Source organism: Oxyura jamaicensis, chromosome 2 (assembly GCF_011077185.1).
Source record: "Oxyura jamaicensis isolate SHBP4307 breed ruddy duck chromosome 2, BPBGC_Ojam_1.0, whole genome shotgun sequence".
NCBI lineage: Eukaryota > Metazoa > Chordata > Aves > Anseriformes > Anatidae > Oxyura > Oxyura jamaicensis.
Window position 1 is genome coordinate 91821211 of NC_048894.1, and position 23253 is coordinate 91844463.

The 23253-nt window shown below is 37.0% G+C and overlaps 1 protein-coding gene across 1 annotated transcript in view; it reads right to left on the reverse strand.

Moving 5' to 3' along the window:
* Positions 1-2299: 2299 nt before the first annotated feature.
* Positions 2300-23253, reverse strand: part of TERT (telomerase reverse transcriptase) — a 29576-nt gene continuing 8622 nt past the window's right edge. Inside the window, exons 4-16 of the mRNA XM_035317449.1 lie at positions 22318-22507; positions 19018-19200; positions 17530-17691; positions 17068-17163; positions 15256-15341; positions 13387-13500; positions 11706-11777; positions 10531-10716; positions 9105-9231; positions 8721-8782; positions 6581-6705; positions 6119-6256; positions 2300-2802 (exon numbers count right to left, since the gene is read on the reverse strand). Of these exons, the coding sequence (XP_035173340.1) occupies positions 2699-2802; positions 6119-6256; positions 6581-6705; positions 8721-8782; positions 9105-9231; positions 10531-10716; positions 11706-11777; positions 13387-13500; positions 15256-15341; positions 17068-17163; positions 17530-17691; positions 19018-19200; positions 22318-22507 (1645 nt within the window). The 3' untranslated portion in view covers positions 2300-2698. The remainder of the gene's footprint in view (positions 2803-6118; positions 6257-6580; positions 6706-8720; positions 8783-9104; positions 9232-10530; positions 10717-11705; positions 11778-13386; positions 13501-15255; positions 15342-17067; positions 17164-17529; positions 17692-19017; positions 19201-22317; positions 22508-23253) is intronic.

Below are 23253 nucleotides of genomic sequence, written 5' to 3' on the forward strand. Positions count from 1 at the left end.
TAAGAAAACCTGAGTAATTAAATTTGCATAAAGATCTTTATATAAAGATACATTTGTATATACATTTACATAAACAGTGGGTAACAGCATCAGCGGATGTGGAAGAGCAGCTGACATCATCTACCTGGACTTGTGCAAGACATTTAACACTGTCCCCCATGATATCCTTGTCTCTGAATTGGACAGACATAGATCTGATGGATGGACCACTCGGTGGTGGGTAAGGAATTGTCTGGATGGTCGCACTCAAAGAGTTGTGGTCAACAACTCAGTGTCCAGGTGGAGATCAGTAACCAGCGGTGTTCCCAGGGGTCTGTGTTGGACCAGCAGTGGCCCATAGGGGTGGCTTCTGTGAGAAGAAGCTAGACACTGCAAACTATTGATTGCTTTTAAGGGTTAATTGCTAAAGCAAGCTTAGGAGCATCAGGAAGTTAAGTTAGGGGAAAAAAACAAGGGAAATTAGGCCTAGAATAGACAATTAATTACCTGTTGCACATTGAATTTGAAAGATTATGAGCTGTAAAGACTTCCATAAAGAATCATCCCATTAAAAAAAATTGAATATATGTAAAAGTTAAATTTTCATTTTAAATATTTTTAATTAAAGTCTGCATTATATATTCATGTCTTTGATTACAGATAGTTAGATGTACCTCAAGTGTCTATTAACTGAAAAAAAGCAGCAGAAGGAGCATTGCAACAGCACTAGAAATGAGGAAGCATCCAAATTAACCTAAACAGATAGGAGGGGAATGCAGAGAGAAGAGCATATTCCTTCTGGGACACTGGTGTTCCCCACGTATCGTACCTACCTCCAATTGAGGTTCACAGTCCATAATCCTCTCACAGTAGGAAGCAGAGGGAAGGAAGATACATTGGATGGAAGAATGTTGATGCTAAAACTTTCTCGCAAGGTGTTTGTGTCAAAAAAAATATTTCAACCCAATCACTCTTCCTTCCCAAAGTAGCTGAAAAAGTCTCCAGCAAGCTGACTCAGAGCACAGGTTGCACAATGCAGTTACACTGGGCACTTTAGCTTATTCAATCTTCCTACTTACCTTCTCCTAAATATTGAAACAATCTCAGCATTTCCCCAATCCTCAAGTCTTTTGAATTTTTCCCAGCCTTCCAATGATTGTTGAAAACGCGTATCACAGGTTCAGAATGCTCCCCAGCAAGTTCTTTTAATATTTCAAGGCAGAAGTTACTCAATCCATCAAAATGTTTCCTGTCAGCAGTTGCTGTTTAACATACTAACTTACTATCCATTAATTAGAAAATATTTTACCATCATAATATATTGCACTATTTCTTTTAAGACTGTTGATTACAGAAGCAGCTCTATGGAGTATTTCTACCCTTCATGCAGCAGAGACCATTCATTTTAGCAGTAATATAGATTTAATGCTCTATGGTTAATCTATTCCTTAAATATGTGCTCACAAGTATTTTTTCCCACTTGTCCTTGTAGCAGCAAGTACGTTTCCAGTCTGGTCTGCCATCTTTTCTTCAACTTTCCAGATTTACCATTTACTAAATGCATACTAATGTCAGCTTTAATTTCCGTTGCCTTCTTAACTGGACAATATTTTAAAATGAAATAGTGACTTCTAAACAGTATTTGCAGCTGTTTACAAACAGCCTTCAGAAACAGCACCTACTGCTTAAAACTGATGGCTTAGCAAGTATTTACAGGGGAAGGCAAACATTCGCTCAGAAAATTGCAAACATTACCCTTTATACTTCTTTTTTTTTTTTCAAATTATCGTAATAAAATAGGTCTACATTATAACATTGCAAATTCAACACGCAAGCCTGGAGGAGAAAAAAACAGATGTGGAGGCTTGACAGAGCAGTCACTGGGCAAAAGTCAGCCCTGCACAACACACCAAAATCAGGGCTAGACAGTACTTCAGTAGCATTATGGAGTGAAAGATAAGCCTAAATAAAGAGTAGGAAATGCAAATATACCAAGCAGATTACTCTTCTATTATCTAATCAATAACTCCGACTCCTCTTGGTTTTGTAGTTAAAAATTCATCACTGCATTAAAATATCAGCAAGCTCTCAAAATAGATTAAGCATATTATACGTAACCAGATTAGATGTAGAAATTTTGGCGTGTACTAGTTGTGCTCTCCAAAGCCTAAAATCTCTAATCTGTACATCTTGCTAGGCACTGCCATAAAATGCACTTGCCCTGTGCCAGTGTCTTTCAGGACGCATAACAAGTGGGAGGAGGGACAAGGGGGGATATGTTGAAGATTGCTACAAAATGAAGGTACTGGAGACAAGCACAAATTTTGCAACTACCCAGACAATTTATTATAAAATAGTCTGCAACACAGCAGCAAAGAACAGTTCTTCAGGAACGATACTCAATTAAAAAAAAAATCAATCTGTTTTTACAGACAACTTAAAGACATCTTCATCAAAAAGATGGAAATTACTGAAGGAAACCAAGTCACATTCACAGGCTGCACTTCAAACAGCCTATGAATTTACAGGAAATGCCAAACACAAAGATATTAGCAAAATAATCTACTCTTAAAACCGTTGCATGGTATCAGAGAAAAACGCAGTTTCCCAATAAACTTGCTTTCAGTCCACTCTACCAAAATAAAACTACAGAAAAGTCATCTAAAGACATAGCATTTATTTTTAAGCCTGGAAGTATTATGAAATAAACCTTTATCGGTTAGTCCAGGATAGCTTTGAAATCTCGACAAATAGACGGTTCTGTCACTGTCTTCAGTAGTGCCTTAGTATCCTTTGGGATCTTCCTGAATAGCTGCATCATACCTACAAGAAGGTCGGAAATAATACATTACTAATGCAGGAAACTATCGATTCTTTCTTAGGCAAGAAGCTAGTAAGTCATGAAATGAATACTAACGCAATCCAACAGAAAAGTTGGAACACCTGGAATACAAGGATAAAAAGGCTATAGTAAGATGTGCTCTTCTTCTTCTGCCCTTAAACAAGGCAGATAATTGCTGGTAAGTAAAAAGGTTAAAAAGCATTAATTAAAACATTAACTATGGAAAACCAAGGAGTAAATTCCTCCTACTATGCTAGTATGTCCTTAGAACACTTGCTTGCACTTAAAAAAAAAAAAATACAAGACCAGTTACTCACTAACTATATCCACCAAAAAATATCTTTTGTCAAAGAAATGTTACTCTGAGAGACCCTATTTTAAACAATGCTCAGGACAAGGGACAGGTCATTATCTAGCTGTTAATGTGTATCTACAGGAGGAAGGTATTCCCAAACTTTCCCCCCCCCCCCTCTACTTTCAGATACAGCATGAAAGTAGCTTATGTTTTGAACTGACACATATAAAAAGAGGAAAAAATAAAATAAGATCATGGAGAAAGCACCTGTTCCTCCAACAGTGACTACAGAGATTCTCCCCCCCCCGTTTCCTTGTAAGACTAGATATGTTACCTGGGAAGCCACCCTTACAGTGGAAAATTTTGGAGACTAAACAAAGCTCTTAAATCAGGAACAAATTTTTTACAACAGTACATAACAGTTTTGAAATAGAGAAGATCATCGAAGTCTATGGTCCATAGAAGTAAAGACAATAAAAAAGACTTTTTAAAGATTAGAAAGAACACACAAAATCCTAGCAACCTAGCAATCCTAGTTTAAGTCCGTTACTGAAATGGTTGTTAAAATTGTCAATGGTGCAGAAAGGCAGAAGTGCTCAATAAACATTTGCTGTGTATTTAGAAAGGAGATAGATTACGTATTCCTATGTTATCATGAAAAGAAAAGACTCTTGCTCCTTTCCCAACTGGTAATAATAGGAGGATGTTAAACAGTAACTATGTTTTAAGTGCTTAACTCTAAAGAATGACGACAACTTGTACTGATAAGTCACTGATGTTGGTATTTAGCAGGTTTTGGAACACGGGGAAGAACCTCCTCCCAAAAACCTGTACGCTTGATATTGATTCCCAGGAAGAATAATGGAAACGCATGTGCAGGAACACAAGTAAAAAATTAAGTTTATATCAATTTCCATCAATTGACACGGTCTCACAGGTGCAATATGTTTTATATAGCTGATACAACTCCAAAATGACATCAAAAAGGGGAGTTGTTCAGTCAACACAGGTGCTGTTACCAGCCTTAGTTATCTCCATGCTACAGCTTGCTGTGCCAAACAGAGATGCTGAACTAGCTTCACCTTAGAGGAAGGCACCTGAGAACCAATGACTGTGCTGTTGCAGCTTCTCTGAAATCCATACATGCTGCCTGCTTTCCAGAAGTAAGACAAAACTTAAAAATACAGTGTTTAAAATTAGCTCTAGTATTTCTACACTATGCTCAGCTCCAGATATCTTTACAGCGTGGTGTTCTGATCACAGTGACATTACCTGGAAAAAAATCTGATGCAGGCAAAACAAAACCTAGGAGATTGAGCAGAAAGCTACCTATCAAAGTTGTTTCAAATGGATTTTTAGTGGGTTCCAGGACATTCAGTATCTTAATAAATTCATTTGGAAGAGAATAGAAATATAAACACGTATGCTCAGGTGACTGAAAAACAAGTCTTTATCTATGACCAGAGTTCTCAGAGACAAGGAGATAAAGATGTATGTTCACATCAAGGTTAAGCGATGCCTTATCACCACAGATCACAGGGTGTCTTTGTATAGCTTTGCAGTACCAACATGCTGATGCCTCACCTTCCCTACTACTCATCATCCGGTGCTTTCTCAATTCTTTTTCCAAAAAAAAAAAAAAAAACAAAAAAACTTTGAAACCTCAACCAGGGAGAAAGAAGGTGGGAAACAAATATACACGTGGTCAAAGCACTACTCAAATTGCAGTCACTGGTACATACGTATTCAATCTGCATGACAAGCTGACCCCCAAACAGCAGCCCTCCTGCCAAATTGCCCAGTAGTTCCTCTGGGGGCTTTTCATATAAACAGCAACTACAGAAGTGTTGCACCAAACAGTGTACAAACTCTTGCTGCTTAGAAGGTGGAACAGGGGCTACTGGAAGAAGAGGTAAGACCCCAGGGGGCTATAAGCAGATTTCTCCGATTTGGCAGACAAGTTACCTGGGCCCCAGTGTTGACTGATCACAGCAAAAGCTTCCATCTTACAAGGTTCATAGTTAAACCAGCTCGCAACCTGCTACCTGTTTAGGTAGATATTCAGCAAAAATCTCTGAACCCTTTCAGCACAAGCAGCGTACTTGAAGGGTATTTCCAAAAAGGTATTTCCAAAAGAAACTGTGCCTTGCAGATACAAACAGAGGTGTTTTGACATTAAGGATGTGAAAAGCAGGTTCAGCCTCAGAGAATGTAAGGGTCATGGAAGAACAGCTACAAATTACTCTTAAGAATGCCACCCCTAACTTGCTGCTTGCCTTTGAAACTTTCCTGCCCCGCCTCCACAATACTCAGCAAGTACATTAAATAGTCCTCCCCAGGAATTTAAGAAACAAGGTTATTCAATTTCTGCAAGGGCAATTCTCACTGCCAGCGGACTGATGGTGATAGATGGTGAGCTTTCCTTTCTTAGGTTAGAACTGCTCCAAATAAAGTGCAGAGGACACATCCAAGGCTGCCAGGAACATGCCTGGCACAGACCAGGCACACAGACAACTTCTTTCACCATATAAAAGGGTCAGAGATTTGCCAGCTCTATGACAATGTGACAGAGCACAGCAAGAGCTTCTGTTTTAAAGCATCCCCACTGACATTTTTAGTGGTAAGAGTTTATATTGTGAGAGAAGATTATTTTGTTGGAGTTAATCTACATTAAAAAAAAAAAGAAATCTGAACCTTTGTATTTCATTTAATTAAGCCTGTTATGATCATCCCAGTCATATTAAGGTTTTTGAACTGTACAATCTTAATGAGCTCCAAGTAAAAACAGGTGCCCCTTAAGGCTCTAGAACATGCAATGCAGAAAAACATACCACTTTAACCTGCCTATTTAAACGTCATAGATTTCATTAAGATCAGAAAGCTTGTTACTGTGCATTTTAGAATAACATCTCACAATAAGAAAACTTAAAAATCCATTAGATCTCAAGTTTAAGTACAATTAACCAACCCTATTTAAGCTGTAAAAGTAACTGAATACTTACAGAGCTTCAGGGGCTTAAGCAAGCATTTGTAAACAACTTTGTGGTTTGACAGTTTGACAGTGAAGGCATGATAGCAGAGCCACTCTGCTGCCTCAGAAGGGAACACGCCAGATGCACCTCTGTTACCTAAAGTAAACCCTAGAGACAGAACAGGAAGATACTGAAAATTAGGTGTATTCAGAAATATGTCTGACCCTCCCCTTTCTTTCTATAAAAAGTTTGTTGTTGTTTATTTACTAAAAGCCTGTGCAGTCAATTAAGTGTGCTAGGTTAGCAGAGGATTAAAAACTGAAACAATTTAGTATCTTTAGGAAGCAGAGTTAAAAAAGTGATTCCTATTATGCACTCCATATTTTTCACTATTGATCTTTATCTCAGAATGACACGGTCAGGATACACATTCAAGACTATTCATTTATCTTTAAAGAAATAAGGTACTTCACTGCTATTAACATACTGTACCTGGATTTTTAGCTTTCAGCATAGAATAGCAGCATGATGCATTCTCAGCGATGACTCTTAGGAAGAAATCAGGATTGTTCCTAACTTTCTGGTTGAATGGAAGTTGAAGAACACAGGCATGGAACCTGTTTGCAAAAACAGCCTTTTTAATCACAAGTCATTTCCAATTTTAAAAGAAATTATGTAACTTAGGCACTATACAACATTTAAAAGCACCAAATGGCCTTTAGCCAAATCAAAATTGTTAGCATATGAAATGTCTCATGTATACAAATCCCTGGAATGTCACATGCTTAAGATGTTTGTTTGTAAGTTCTGAAACAAGAGGTTAAGTCACATGTTTCAGTAACAGAATTCTCTTCTGAACACAATGATTGTCTTATGTAGAGGAAAAGTTAAACTCACATCCTCACCAATTCCATTATCACAAACCACTCTGCCAGAGAACACACACACAATTTGAGAGAGGAAGGGGAGGAAGGGAAAAAAAAATAAAAAAATCACCACCACCAAATGCTGTTCTTCAGGAAAACAGACTTCCAAATGATTTAGCGTACCACAGATCAGGACACTCACTGTTGTCTATTTTGAAATTAATTTAATGGAAATCAATTGTATTGTATTGTATGCTCCCTTACACCTTGGTTTGGACATATTTTAAAACTGTTGGCTTACATGGAATATATTGAATAAATACAACACCTTTTTTTTTTTGTAATTGCTCAACAATGTATATACTCTAGTAATTTATTTAACACAGCAAAAGCATTACTTCAAGAAATCCTACAATGCTTAGGATTTGAGGTGTTTACTTATAAATATTCAAACGATGAACATAATCACTGCACTGTGCCACTGTTAGAATAGCAGATGGTTTTGTAAAGGCATACTAAGGTAAAGACCTTAGTTAGTGTGTCACCATAATAGCAAACAGAATTAACTTTAATTAATCATGTGCAACAACTTAGAAAATCTTAAATCAGTCAAAAGAGAAGTGTTAAAAAGATTTTAAGGTACCACTGCACTAGATAAGCCCTATTACACTTCTTGGATGTTAGGAATGATACAGATGGGGTAATGCAGACCAAGCTGACTTTAAGAACAAAACTGAAGTGTCACTTCCTAACAAGTAGAAGCCTAGCAAAAGAGCAACGTGATGTTTGTCAAGCGGGAACCACCTCTTACACTTTTTTTTTCGGTGCTAAAACAATGAACGATAACTCTTAATGGTCTAATCTCTTCAGTCACAAATCAGAGGAAACAAGGAACTGACCTTTTCATTGCTTGGCATTCAGAAGCTGATAACAGGCTTAAACTCAATCAGAAAACAGTGCAAACACAAGCCTATTACCTCCTGTTGTCATCAACAGGGTTGTGTTTAACCAAAGAAAAAAAAAGAAAAAGACTTCTTAGAGCATAACAATCCCATGGCAACAACGTAAGCATCCACCAGAAAGAGCCTAAATACAGGGATTTTAGACCTGTGAAGCAGGGCACTACTTGATCTTTATGCTACTTTTTAAATCCAGGGATTCTCCTATCTCAGTTGGAGCAGCCACTGAAAAGTTTTTGACACACAGAAATGACTTTTCTCCCAACCTGCTTATCAACTGTGATTTCTTTCCCTTCATCCTTGTTCAAAGCATTCCTTTCCTCTGCCAGTCAAGAAAAACTCACAAAAGGCAACAACATTTTTATCAGCTAAGAAGTAATTAAGACATTATCAACAGCTAAGAAACTGCAATTAACTTGTAAGGATGAAACTTCACTTAAGGCAGAGCTATATAGGTCGAAGTTCAGTATGATTTTCACAGATAAGAAGTTCTAAATATAAACCGGTTTATAAGTAATAAGACTTCTCATCATCTTCCTGGGGCAAAACAAACTGTTCTTCTTGACATCAGCTGTAAATGTCCTGGGACACTGAAAACTCATTTAGTGAAATGTCACTTAAACACGGATACAAATATAATCCTCTACCTGAATCTTGTATTATGTAAGAACAGTCCTGAGACAAGAGTAACGTGACTTACTACTGTATTTACCACTGCACATTTTCATGGCATACTTTCTGCTAATCCATAGCTCCTCTATGTGTCAGGAGAGTGTCATGAAACATTCACAAGACACAGCGACCTACCTGTAAGCCTGAAGTAAAAATATCTTGTAGACGTTGATGTAAACTGTTCTAAGGCTATTGATCTAGAACAGAACAGAAATAGAGCCATAGGAATATTTTTGTGTTACCGTATTATTTGTTCAATAGCAAAAAATGACAAATCTAGAGGAAAACACTTTATGCAATACACTTTCACAATTTTTATGATGTACCTAAACAACAATAGCCTCAGAACAAAGGGCTCAGTTCTGGAAGGTGCTGAGACCCCATATGTTAGTTGATGCCAGGACTTCCAAATTATGTGTATAATCTTCCAAAATCAACTCTTAGGTCAGAACTCAAAGAACTTTAATGGTCTTTATCACTGATCAAAATATTTCCAAACATTTACTTCCATAGTCCCACCTGTAAATCGAGAAATAAACCATGGCATTTCAGTTTAAGGACTGCAAGCAATTTGTATTTCATGTTTTTCCCAGCTGTTCTGTTCGAATTGAAGGAAAGACTTGATCTGATAGAAGTATAGGAATAACTAGAAAAAAAGGAAAAGAAAATAATTAGACTCCATAGGCTAAGAGACTAAATTAAATTCTGTAAAATGAGGCTCATTTAACTTCTCATCTTACAGAAATTGTCTGGTAATCAATGAGCCAACCGCAAAAGGATGACTATAACAAAATCCAAATTAGAAACAGACCAGACATCGTGGCATTAAGGCTATTATCTAGGGAATTACTTCAGTACCTGTGGGAAGAAAAAATTGCCTTGTTATTTAAAATAAAAATAAATTAAAGGTCATGGGTTGTTTCTTAAACTTAAACTGGTTTTATTCCTAAAAGACATGGTCTAGCCAGACCATTATTACTGACTCCAGCAATAACCAGGTAATACTCTGTGACTCATGAAATACAGGAGTTTAGGCTGGAAGCTGGCTCAGTTTACCTTGGCCCAACAACCTTTGTGTTCCAATTACTTATGTTGAGCTTACCAGAACCAAGGAGACCTTTCTAAGAAACAGCTTCATATCCTGTTAAACTTTTCTCTTTTTGAAGATTACTGAAGAACTTCACCACTCAGGCAATGAAAAACATTCTCTTAATTCCTCGCTTAAGCATATTCACAGGCTGTTTATATTAAAAAATGGTCAACATCATAACAATATTATCATTCAGTTTAAATAGCTCTTTACTACTGTCCATCTTTAAGAAATGTCTAACACCAGTAGTCCATGAAAAGGGTCTACAGAGCTTTTCAGCAGGAAACATTCTCCCATCTTGAGCTGAACGCTGGTTCAGTCTGACTGCTTCGTGTGTATACTCAAGGATGCTAGTTTAAAGACAGGTTACTTCTCCCCTACACTAACATTTGAAGTACATCAGAGGTAACACCTTCTGGTGCTGAAAGGATTACTTATCCCTCTGGTGTATAAAAAATTAGTCACAATCATGTAGTTCATGTAATACTACTATTTTTAGTAAGGTACATAAAATAACAGAAGTCCAGAACAATAAGTGTGCTCGTGCACAATGGTGAAAGAAGCTGAACTGAGATGATCAAACAGAACTTCTCAGAAACCATGTAGTCACCTTACCATATATGACTTCAGACCACTAGAGACCTGCATCACATTTGGTAAGGTTAACTTTACATTCCACCAGGATGGAATGAAGAAAAGGACAGGCTGCACAGCAGAATAAAATGTTTAAGCTATTGTTTAAGAAACAGAATTGTAAAATTTACTTTGCAGTTAATTCAACTACACTACTCACAAGACACTCCCGTTTCTTGCACTGTATATAAGACAACGATACTGGAATATACAACTATTTACCTGGAGTAATCGCAGTAAACCTCAAGTGTCTGTGTATCCAATAATAAACCACACCATGGGATCAAACGACAGTTTGGCAGCTGTTTAAATTTGGAACATTCTGGGATATCGTCAACAGAAAAAGTCACCACTGTCTTTTTCACATTTATTGAAAAGCCATACTCAGGAATGCCCATTGCTAGAGTCCTAAAACAAACACAAACAGTTAGCCTAAGCCCTCCCAGAAAAGAAAAACAATAAAATCAAAAAATCCACAAACACCCCCCCCAGCATGATGCAAACAATCTTGCATGAAAGGACAGAAAGCCAAGAATAAAGAGAAGCATGACCAGCTCTTTAGGTTAATGAACATAGCTAGGAATATACAAAACTGAAGTTATTGGAGATAAATAAGGAGCTTAAGGATATGGGTATAATGAAGAAGAAAAGTTCGTACAAGTTAATGCAAATTAAAAACTTAAGCTGTTAAATATTTGGGACAACCACACTCACAGAAACCATTGACGTTAGACCTACTAGAATAAAGACTGATGAAGAGTTAATTACTTCTGAAAGTACAAAAAAACAAGGAGAATCCAGATAAGTGGAACCTCATTTATTTGATGAAAAATCTTGAACTTTCTTTGCAAGGTTTTGCCCAAGTATCTCTATTGCCAGGAGGCCTGCTGCTTACTTATCACACTTTAGGGCAGCAGTGTCATCTCATGGACAAGCAGCAGTTTGTCATACTTGATTTATTCACGTGCAGGCTTCATGCTTTTAAAAGGGGAGAGGAAGAGGTGGGCTCTTATTGTTGGGGAGTAATAGATTTCCCCAGTTCTAACACTAAATTAGAAAAACTGCTATTATTTCCTTTGTGGAAATGGTTGATTTCCCCATCACCTAACAGGGTGATAACAACAAAGTTGCATCCTTCCGATTATGAAAAGCAGGAAGCAACTGACTGCACTGCAGATGCTAAGATTTTCTGAAGCTCCTTCCGTCAGCAGCTAGAACCAGAATTAAAATCTCAGCAGAAATCTCCAGCCATTTCAACTGCAACAGGTTTTTAGTTAAACCAAAAATAAAGAAAGTCCAACTTACCTGTATGTACAGGCATGTACAAAGGAGATCAAACTGAATGACTCATAAGATGTTAATGCTTATTACTTTAAAGAATGTCATTAATAGCGTACCTTAGAAAAGCTTTTGCATGCGTTAAATGTGGTGTAACCAGCAAAAAGTCATCAATGAGACGGATTAGGACTCTGTAATCAAGAAGAAAACAACATTTAAGTTTTGGATAGGTAATCCTTCCAAATCTTTGTCATACTCTTCAGAGAAACAATTTGCCCATTTTAATTCATAAGAACATAAAGGTTAGTATGATTTCCAAAAGCAGGTCTTATGAAGAAATTCTCAGTTCTGCTTCTTCCCTAAAAAAATAAAAAAGAAAGCAAAGGGGCAGGCTACATGAAATATGACAGGAATTTCCAGCACACAGGCTACTCCACACTAGCTTCTTCGATGCAGCATTTTACACTCTTCAAGGGGAGATTTCACAATATTCTAGCCCACAAGGCACAGAAAGAAGGTGCAAGGAAAGGAGGTCCAGTAGCAGGTACACAGACAGATATGAGATACTTGATGTGCTCTAACTCTGTATCTTTGTTTAACATGTGGTAATTTGCGAAGCTGTAACTTAAGTGTAAAACAGTCAGACAAAAGTCTACGTCTGTAAAGGCTGGAATTTTCTTTTTCAACAGAATGTATTCTCCAATCTTACCCATACTTTTCTGATAAATCCTAACTAACAGATAGATCACAGAGATGAAGCTCTGGAGATTTTGTCCAGTCTCCTCTTCAGAGCAGGAATATGCCATCACCATGATCAGATCAGCTACACCTTTGTCTATTCAAGTCAACTGCCAGTTGTTCTTTGTTGATTTTTATTTTGTTTTTGGTGTTGGTTTTGGACAAGGAAGAGGGAGTGTTATGTGTAAAGGCCAAATGAAGCTATCGAAATCATTAAACAAATATGTAACATTCTAAAACCTTCATGATACAAAGCCAGCTGCTACATAAAAAGAGCATTCTTCTGAATAATGGTTTCTAAAATTCATGTACAGACAGCACCCTTTAAAAGCAAAATATATCTGTTCATATCAGCACAGCATCCTAAAGCTTATGAAAAGAACTGTATTGTTTGTGTAGGAACATGTTTAAAATTCTTTGTCCTTCTACTATCCAGTGAGCCTCCCAGGAAGACACTGCAAGACTGATGCACTTCCCTAGAGTACCCCTACACACTTCTTTTACCTTTGGACAGAATTGACAGCAGTGGAGAAAGCTGTGTGAACAGGGACAAGGTTCAGGTGGGTCACCAATGTCCAGCTCATGCTGAAAGGCTTTAATCTTGGATTGAGCTGGCAATCAATTTATATGGAGATAAAAGGGACCCTACATTTTTATGTCTAATGAAGAGGCAGAACTTTCTGCAAAGGTCTTACGGAGCAAGCGCAAGCAGGGCCTTAGATGTACTAACAGCCGCACAGGGGCTTCTAACAAGAACCAATGTGCCTTTACACCATTCCTAAATGCTGTGCTCTTTCTAAGTCTCCCACCCACAGATCTAGGAAAACTTTTTTCACCTCTTTCCTTCCCAATCTTACGAATAAGCATGGAATTTCCCCCACAAAACAGCTGCAGTGACACTGAAGCAGCACAGATCTTTATGTGCAACACACTCCTGATAGAGAGTTGGAAATCCTTGAAATTCAAAATTAAACTTGAGAGAAAATGTGTAGCATATACATGCAGACTATACATTATGCAGTACTATAACAGAGCATACGAAGAGCATCCAAATCTTCCTACCCATCCTGCTGTACCCCACCAAATAATTTGTTTTCCATGTCTCCATAGCACAAGCTGCAAAGCAAGGTTGACAAAAGGGAGCCCTGTGGAATTCCAGCGCACTGTAAATAGTAGCTACAAAAGAGTAAAAGAAAAAAAAAAAAGGAATCAGAACATGCAACAAAAAGACTTCAATAGCCATGAAACATTAATATTTTTAAGTACAACGTATATTTCAATAATAAATATGCTGAAAGCCTGTTGGTTAACCTTACCTAAATTTGTTTTTTTTCTTTCCTCTAAGAATCTAGATATGGCTCTAAAAGTTTTAAGTTTAGCAGTAGGAAAACAAACAAAAAGCAACTAAAGCACATTTTTCTTCCTTATTAACAAAGTCCAGTAGACAATTGTCATTAAATGAAAGGAATTTACAACTGATCTCAAACCACAAAAACCTTTTCTCCTTTATAAAAAGAAGCTGCAGTGTCACATTTCATCTAAGCTTTGTAACTCTTCCTGTCATTTTTTCAAGTGTTTTTGTACAAGAAAAGTAAAGTACAGGACAACTCTTTCAAACTGTATTTTTAATTATCATCCAAACAGCTCCTAGTAAGTACTCACTAAAAATCCATAGACTGAAGCTCAATGTACACCTGCAACAGGAATTAAATTCTGGTACATTTTGATATGGAGAAGTTTTAGCTTTTCTTACAAGCAATAGACATCTCCATTGAATTAAAAAAATAAACATTTATCACTATCAGAGACTACTAAGTTTTCTTCACAAAGTTCTTTCAGCCACAGAAATCAGAATAAGAATGTTTACCTATATGATACAATGAAAGTCAGGCTGTTTGAGGTGCTTATTCTTCGTTTATACCAGCATAGCATGATCTGGCCATGGAAAAGATTCTTCACGCATGTGTGTATATATGTGTTGTATTTCATAAATAAATCTCTTTCCTTTTAGGAAAATTCCTGATGGTTTAGCCCAATAAAGCATAAGAACTAGTTTCCTACATCCCAGCTAGTTTTTTGACCTTTACTGTAAACCATATTTATTTCCTCATTTAACTTGTCAGGCAGTTAATGCTAGAAAAGTTAACGCTAGAAAAATTTACAAATGCTCTTCTATTTGCAGCCTTGAAACCTTTTTTCCCTTTCCTCTATCCTGAGAGTTTAACTGCTCTAAAGTTAGTCTTTCAAAAGGAAGAAGCTATCCATCCTAATGTAAACTCACTCTGAGTTTAGACATAAAAATCATTAGTACTTGGTTTCAAGACTTGGTACACATTTGCCACCTACAGGCAAAATGTAAATAGCAGATCAGCATTTCTAGGAACACAAGAAACCTGCATGACATCCCCGCTCTGTAAAAACATCCAACTCCTAATTTTGGAGTTGCCAGATATTTTAATTCTTGTTGTTCTTACCTTGTATTTTTATTGCAACTTGCCAAATAGCAAGGCCATGCAGAAAAGGTTTTATTTTGCACTACAGGGAAAGGACAAACAATACTTTTGCAACATTGCTTGGATGTTCCCTTGCTTCTGGTTACCTCTGTGGATCTCAACTTTTTTGTAAAGTATTTTTCCTTTGAACTATGTCTGCAGTTTTAAATGAAGGTTATGGATCTACAAAATGATGCATTCTTTGTATAATTAACATCATCCACGTGGAAAAGACAAATTGTATTCAAATAAGTGAGTCCAAACCCTTCATGCTTTTATAAAGCTTAAATTAAATTGATACATAGATCTCAAATTAACGCGAAATAAAAATCTTGAAAAGACAACTATCAGAAATTCCCTGAGTCAGTTAAAGGTTTCCCATTTAGCAGAAAAAATAATAATAATAAAAAAACTTACTCTACAAACTTTTTTTTCTTACCTGCGCCCAATTTCCAGGATGTTATTATTTAGCATTTGAAGAAAAAAATGAAACAGACTAGCACTTGTCTCATTGAAAGTTAAATTCTAGAAAAAGGACAAAACAAAACAAGATTTGTACTTTAGAAATGTGCTGAAACTAAAAATAGAGTATAAACTGAAAAGATGCATATTAACCTTCCTGAAGTTAGGCTGTAATAGTCTAGTTAAAATCTCTAAGGTAAGAAACAAAGCAAACACCTAAAACTAAAATCTGAATATACACCCTAAAAAGCCACTCACATCCAACAGATGAACAATGGAGATTTTAGTTTTCTTTAGGAGGAAAGCAGTTTTGATTGGTGTTACTTGGGAAGTAGTCAAATACAACATCTAAAACACTTTTAGAAGTGTTGATTATTGTACTGTATTGCAACAATATACGATAGTATATTCTCTTTTAGTCACTTTCTGTCCAGAGGATCATTCTTTTAACTGTCCCGTTCTTTTTGATTCCACGGTATTGAATATTCCACACAGTACTGAAACGCTATCATGATGTATTCGGGGCATGGAGAACCATGCTGGCATGGCATTTTTCTCGTAATGCTTTTTTATTTTTTAAACCTCACACACACACAAATGAAAAAGACAGCTGCTGTTCGTTTAATATCTAACAGAGTTATCTGAATTGGATGTCCACTGGAGGGAGAACAAAACGAAATACACATCACACATACAGCTGGTTTTCATTTTCATCCACGTACTCACTAGGCTTTCTGTATTTTGCAGGATCCTGGAACTGTGCACCACTCACACTGTACATTCTAGCCCTACGTAGATTGTGCACTACCATTTTTACTTGTATGTTAGAAGCATTAATTACTCTACTTCATAAATCTCCACTGACAAGTGAAGAAAAAAATTGACAGAACAGTCAGGGAGGAAGAAAACTGTCTGGTCATCTGTGGCTCAGGATCTTTAGGTTGTTATCAAGGAACACCATGATGCCAAGCAACAAAATGTATTAAGAAACTGACTGGGCACATCATCTATTCCTATGCCTTTCTCTGTCACGCTCCTTGTACTGAAGGAAGTCTTGAGAACAAACATTATTTGAAATTAATGCACTTCTCTGAAGCACGTGAATTTAAACAACAGAAGGATGCTTGCTTCTTGCAACAGTGCTAGTTGGAGTAAATTTAAAATATATATTTTTTTGAACATACTTTCTGAGTTAAAGTAATCCCTTCAAACACAAAATACAACAGTTGATCTTGTTTTGTACTGCACTAACTCCTGTGAAGAAGAGTTCATTCTTATCAGCCTTGGCAAGTAATCATTAAAATAAGCTGATTTTTTAAAAAGTCATTTACGTGAAGTTTGCTATTCAGGGTGCCATATCTATTCCCTTAGTTGCTTAGCTTAGAATACACTTTTCAGTTTCTTACTTCTGTACATTTTGGACAATACTTGCATTGAAGCCCTTCTTTACTTCATTTGAAAATTCTTGCAACAAGTACTGAAATTCATTTGGAAAGAAAAAAGAAAATGATGGTTCAAATAGAACAGAATAGGACAGAAATGAGAAAATCCAGGAGAAGTCCAGAACGACATTTTGCCAGAGTTCCTGCCTCAGGCATCACTTCCACTGAAAGTCTGTTAGAAACATCGAGTTTTTCTATGGAAAATGCTTGGTAACTAGAAGACAGGTTATGTCACCACATAATATGTACATTCGTTTAAACAAACAAACAAAAAAGAAACCCTAAATCCTCCTCTACTAATTCTGTAGCTTTCCCTTTCAGATGAAAAGAAGCCTCCCAATATTTACCTGTTCAACTATTATTGCATCTCTCAGTGAGGTACTCTCATGAAGCTGGGACACAAACTGCTTCATGTCTGGCATAAAATCCTTGAAAGTAGAAACCTGTATATTAAACAAAGAAATGACAACAGCAAAATAGAAGATTCATTAGCGGACAATTTATTCAGTGAAGATCAAAGACCCACTCTTACTGCATTGTTTTAATCTAACAGATCTGTTATTGTTAAAATGAAATTTCTCCCTCGTGTCTCTCTGTTCCCACAACACATTTTTATTTATTCTTAGTAACACTGAAGCGTAAAAAGCAGTTTTGTTGCCTCCAGAAAATTTCCAACAGTATTAAAATGTTTTATGAAGTAATTACCTAATTCAAGTTTAGACCCACACACAAAAAAAGCTATAAACAAACATATTCTTTGGACAGAAACATATTAACAGCAGCACGTAGAAGAAAGTAGCAAGTCATACATGTCTCCTATATAACTTCCTGGCTTTTCCACTTCCAGTGATCATAACCACTGCATAGCGCCGTATGCAGTAGACAGTTTTTTTCTCAGGTTTTAAGACCTGTGAAATCACTTCCACAAGTTTATCGTGAGGAATGCTATCAAAAGCCCTGGACACATCAGCCTGAAACAGAAGAAATAGCTTCCATTATGCTCCTTATCTTATGTTCCGTATTCACCAATATCACCATAAGTGCTGTGGCAGTATGGAAAAGTTACTGTTGTAGTATACAAACATAGCTAAAGCAACACGTAGGAGTGAAATTACATCATTATTTCTAATATGTGACATAGCAAACACATTGCTTAACTGAAAATACTTTCCTCAGGCACCACTGAGTTTTCCCTTGCAATGGATAACCATCAGTTTCAGAAGAATCCTTGTTAGTTGCAGAAGGGAGAGCAGGTCCTACGCTCATCTGTACTGTGTAGCACTTCTTTTCATGACTAAATACTAGTGGAGGTGAAAGGCAGCATACTGCAAGTTGCACACGCAGCCCTAAAACTTACACTTAACTTTCAATCATTTAACTGAAGTTTACTGCTAACATTTTTATATGTTTAGATATTTTTAAGAAACCTTCCTCTCCATATGACTGTGAAGATGACATCTTATAGGCTCCTGGAAAGCTGAAAACCTAGATGTTTTGCCTCTTCTAAATCTCATATTGCAACCTTAACTTTGCTTTTCTTGTCATTGTCACAATTCAAAACCTTCTGAAGAAGCAAAAAAATTAAAGGAACTATGCCAGTAACATGATTCTTTCGTCTGAAAGTTAGAGAGAGAATTTCTGAAAATAATTTCAGGACATAACACCTGGAAGAGAAGCCTCACTATATGATCACAAATCTGTATAGTTTTATATAAATCACACCAACTCAAACCTACACAACTTTTTGTGCTTCAGCTAGACATCATTTAACACAAGTGTTAATCTAAAAAAAAATCTTCAAATAATGAGATGTGACAAGCAGTCAATTTTTTCAAGCAGGAGAGTAGATTTGTTGGAGAGACACTAGAGTTATAATGTTTATTTTCAACAGACACTGATGGTATGGACAGAAAAGGCACCTATTTATCACAAGACACTGAATTTATTCAAATGCATACACCCAATTTTCCCTGTTTTTAATTTGAGAAAACGTCCCTAAAATCCTATTCAACTTTACATTTTTTGTCCCAGTTTTACACTCAAGTAAATCTAACTGCAGAAACACAGTATGCCCAGAAGCAAGAACTGTCACATGACAGAAAGATGAGCAGAAAAATACCGAAGTAAAGGAAGCACTACTGCAGGAGAAATAACCAAACCAGTCTGTACTAAGTCTGCACAAAAACTGACTTTGAAACAAAAATTATGCACTTACATCACAGCTACCTCAGGTCTACAAGATCTGCACTAGTTGACTTTGCAAAGTTAGAGTGAATACTGGATTAGAAAAGGCATACCTTTACATAGTAGAAATGAGGAATTTCACCATCTGAATTTAGAACCTTTTTAACAAAGTTCTTCCACGTCTTGTAGATATCATCTCTCCCAAACACTGAAGAGCCGATGAAACTGGTGTTTACAGTCCGTTCGTAATTTAACACACTAAATAGATTTTTAAGTTGCATGTTGTAGTGATTCATCTAAAGAGATGAAAAAGAATCACCCTGAAGCATGCTGAAACATTCTAAATTCCGTGCAATACATACATTTCTCATTTAGATTAAACATGAGAGGGAATTTGTGTATTTACTGAACTTTTTGGTCAAATACAGTTTTCAGAAAGCCTGAATACAGCGGTAGTAACTACCTGGAAATAACAAAACAGACTCAAAGATATTTTGGGGGATACATTTAAATCCCCACTTTTTTTCTGTACTTAGCTCTTGGCAATCTAGATCTAACAGACATAATGGACATAAATGGATGGATTTCAGCAAATAAAACCACCACCAATTCTAAGGTAATTTTTCTTAATTATCATCCATTCTCTCTACTGGAGATTATCACCACCACCACAAGAATGGCAAAAAGAACATGTGCCAGAGACTTTAAGCTAAATCCATCTGCATCATCAGTTGAGCCTTTGGAGACAATTTATGCGGGTAAATGCAGCTTGGGAACAATGAAATACCAATTTAAGATGAAAAAAGTAAACAACCTGCACACTTGCATACTAATGAACGTTTGGAACTTTGGAGAAGTCCTCCAAATTGTATACACAGAATATAAGAGGTTTCTTGATCTCAATGGTAGCGTTGTGATCATGATACACATGCACTGACATTACTGCATATGGAAGCTTACCAATTCATCTGAAGAAATTTACTTTTCCACTGAAAAAAATCAATTAGAGGTGTCAGTGAAAAGCTGGAAAAAACAGAGCACGCAAAAAATATTTAGTGTGCTACTGTCACTGACAGCAGAACATGACCCAACTTTACTGTTTTACATAAGGTAAGTAGTTATGTGAATTCAATGGCTGATCTTGCAAAATATTTTTGACTAGTCCGTAAAAGACTGCTGAAATTTAAGACATTTTCCTGAATCCAGTGATTCTGGATTTCAGTAATTCCTGAAATCCTGTGATCTCTTCTTCGGCATAGGGCGTGTTCCTAAGAAAAAAGCAGTCAGAAGGGGAGAGATGAAGCTCAAAGGTAAATAGAAGCAGCAAGAACAAATTATCAGGAGAGGAGTTCTTTCTTTCTTTGGGAGTATGCCCCAAATGGTTGCTTTAACACCTTTTCACTAAACTGATGGCCATATGGGTGTGGGTGGGTAAATCAGTAAAAGACAATTCAGGCTTTAGAGTTCAAAACCTAGCCTGAACCAGGCCTGAGACTTGGAGTCACAGTATGCACAATGGCTCCTCGTTTTAATGTTGGCAGGAATTCCATACAGTCTCTCAACTTCCCAGAACAAATCTAATCCACAGAGCTATCAACATCTATGCAAAGCCTGAGGGTCTGCTAGAATATCTGCAGAATGCAGTAAACAAAATTACATGCTCTCAAACAGAACAGACCACTAAGAGCCCTCCTGACTCCCAGTGCTTCGGGCTTCCCATTAAATATATATGCATCTGTGTGTATATATAGAAATACACACACACACACACCCCAACACACACAGAGATTCAAACAAAATGGGAAGAAGGATGAAAAGCAATTACATAAAACCCTTAAATCAAAACAAAATTTACGCTGATTTGAGGACAAACTCACAGAACTGGACTTATTTCACCATGTTTTTGTTTTTTTTTTTTTTTTTTTTTTGCAGCCAAGTTTGAGAGCTGCCCAAGAGCCAGAATTTGATTTGCTGGGTATCTGAGAGATTATCTCTTGACAATTCATCTTGACACATTCCAGTGCTGAGCTACGGAAGCTGGCAAAATCTACCCCTACAGTTCCAGACTGGTTTGCAAATTCCAAAGCCTGGAACATTGTCAGACAGAAAGAACCTGAAGCTGGTCTTCCTCCTACAGTTTAAACGCCTGGAGAAAATTGGAGGGCAGAGACTAGCTGGATATGGGACAGGATGAAAAACCAGAACAGACTGCAAGATAAGAGGCCATGACAGAAACAAACTGTGCAGCCATGAAAGTTTTGGAAAAAAAGAAAGAAAGAAAGAAACAAACAAAAAACACATTACTTTCAATAGGTTGTATGCCCCAAATTCTTGAATATGTTTAGCACAACACACTTTTTTTGTGACTGTCTGCTGTTTCAGAAGTGACATAATGCTATTACAGCCTTTCTTGGATATATGAAAATCATTAGCCATGCTTTGTGATGTTCTCCTATGAAGCCATTTGGCCAGCTACCATGGTTGACTTTGAACCTCCTCTTTTTTTAGTGCATTCAGGTCTCAGGTCATCCTTCAAGCCAGTCTGTTACAGGAGCAACAGAACCTTTTAAAGCACTACAGCTATTCCCAAATTAACTGTGAGCATGCTCTGAAATCTGGCAGTATGATAGCCACAGAAAGACTATGATGAAAGTAACCACTTGAGAACAGCTTTTAGTTGATGTCCTGAATGTACGGTCTGGGATCACACACTGAACTATGAGTACTAGGTAGCCACTGAACTCTCACCCATCTGAGGAGTGTTTCATCTTGTGAATCACACTGTGTCCTCTACATGGGACTCAGCCTTAAGGAAAAACAACTAATTTAGTCGTGGCAGAGAGTGGAGTTGGGCTCCCACTGTATCTTGCAGTTAACTGGCCTGTTAAATGGATTATTTTGTGAACAGCCGATCAACATGCACAATCAGCATCCAGGGAAACCCCAACAGGCCAGACTCATCTGTCCCTCCCCCTCTGGTGTGCCAAACCAAGGCGACACGTTAGTTCTGAACACCGAGTATGTGGTATCTTTGAGTTTTCTGTCCTTCTACCCCCACAGATGGCCAATGTCCACCACAATCAGACACAGTTAGCAAGCTGAGAGAAACAGATGGAAAGAGAAGAGAGAAAACATGCTCAGTGGGCAGGCCAGGCCATTCTGCTAGACTTGTCTCCTTAAGGCAGGCTTACAAGCATGCAGTTCTGGAGTTGGAGGATAATGAAAATTAAGCACTGGGAATGGAGAAGCTATGCTAAGTTGCAATGGGTAGGCACATTCAGTCCTGATTTCAATGTCTCAGTTGACCGCTAGTTTTATGTTAACAAAAAAAAACAAACAACTAAAAATAAAAACAAACAAAAAAACAACTAATATCTAACAAATCCACATAAAACAAGAAGAAAAATAAACACCTTCTTTGCTCTGTTTTCCTTGCTCAACGTTTGTGCTTCAACAACACCGGTCATTTTGACTATGGGTCTTAATCCACTGATTTTGGGAATGAAACGGAGCCTTGACACCATAGGAAGGCATTTTTTTTGATGGATCGCTTCCATCTCCTCTGAAGTTAAAGGACGTAGACGTACTTTGGCAAAATGGTTTCTAAAATATAAATACACATTGAGTTGTAAGCAATAGGAAATGCAGTATAAGTTAAAACATTTCATCTCTTAATGGTAACTGAGCCCAGACATTTTACTAAGAAGATAGTTACAAATACAACTTTCTAAAGAACCTGACATGGAAATCCGAATTTCAGAACAGTTCCATGGTTATCTTAATGACAATGTAATATAATAATAAAAGAGCACATATTTCTTCCTGATGCAAATTAAGGTAACAAAAAAACACCTAAATTAACACAAGAATTTATCCACAAATTAGGCAAGTATATTTGAATGTTATGTTTTTTTATAACTACATATGAGTACATTTTTTTATAACTACAGATTGATGTTTTACGTGGTTTCAGAAGCTTGAAAGATACAAAACAAGTTGAATAGGACTTTTTGAATACTATGTAAAGAGAGACCCATGGAAGGACTTACACAGTGTAATGGGCTGTTCTACTCCTGACATTTAGGAGACCTACTACCTATTAAAAAATATAGAGAACTGAGATACTAGATTAAAAAAAATGAGGGCTTTTAGGTACACAGTAACAGGATTCAAAAGAATTGACTTTATGAGCAGGCGTCAGCTAAAGTAAACAGCAGAAAACAAAGAACCAAAGGCTCCCAAGTCACAAATTCGTTTTACTGGGAAATGTGCTTGCCCCTCACAGTCATCCCCTCAGGATTTACAGCTCAGTGTAGCTTAGTCCAAACCAATACTCTCCTCCCATGCAA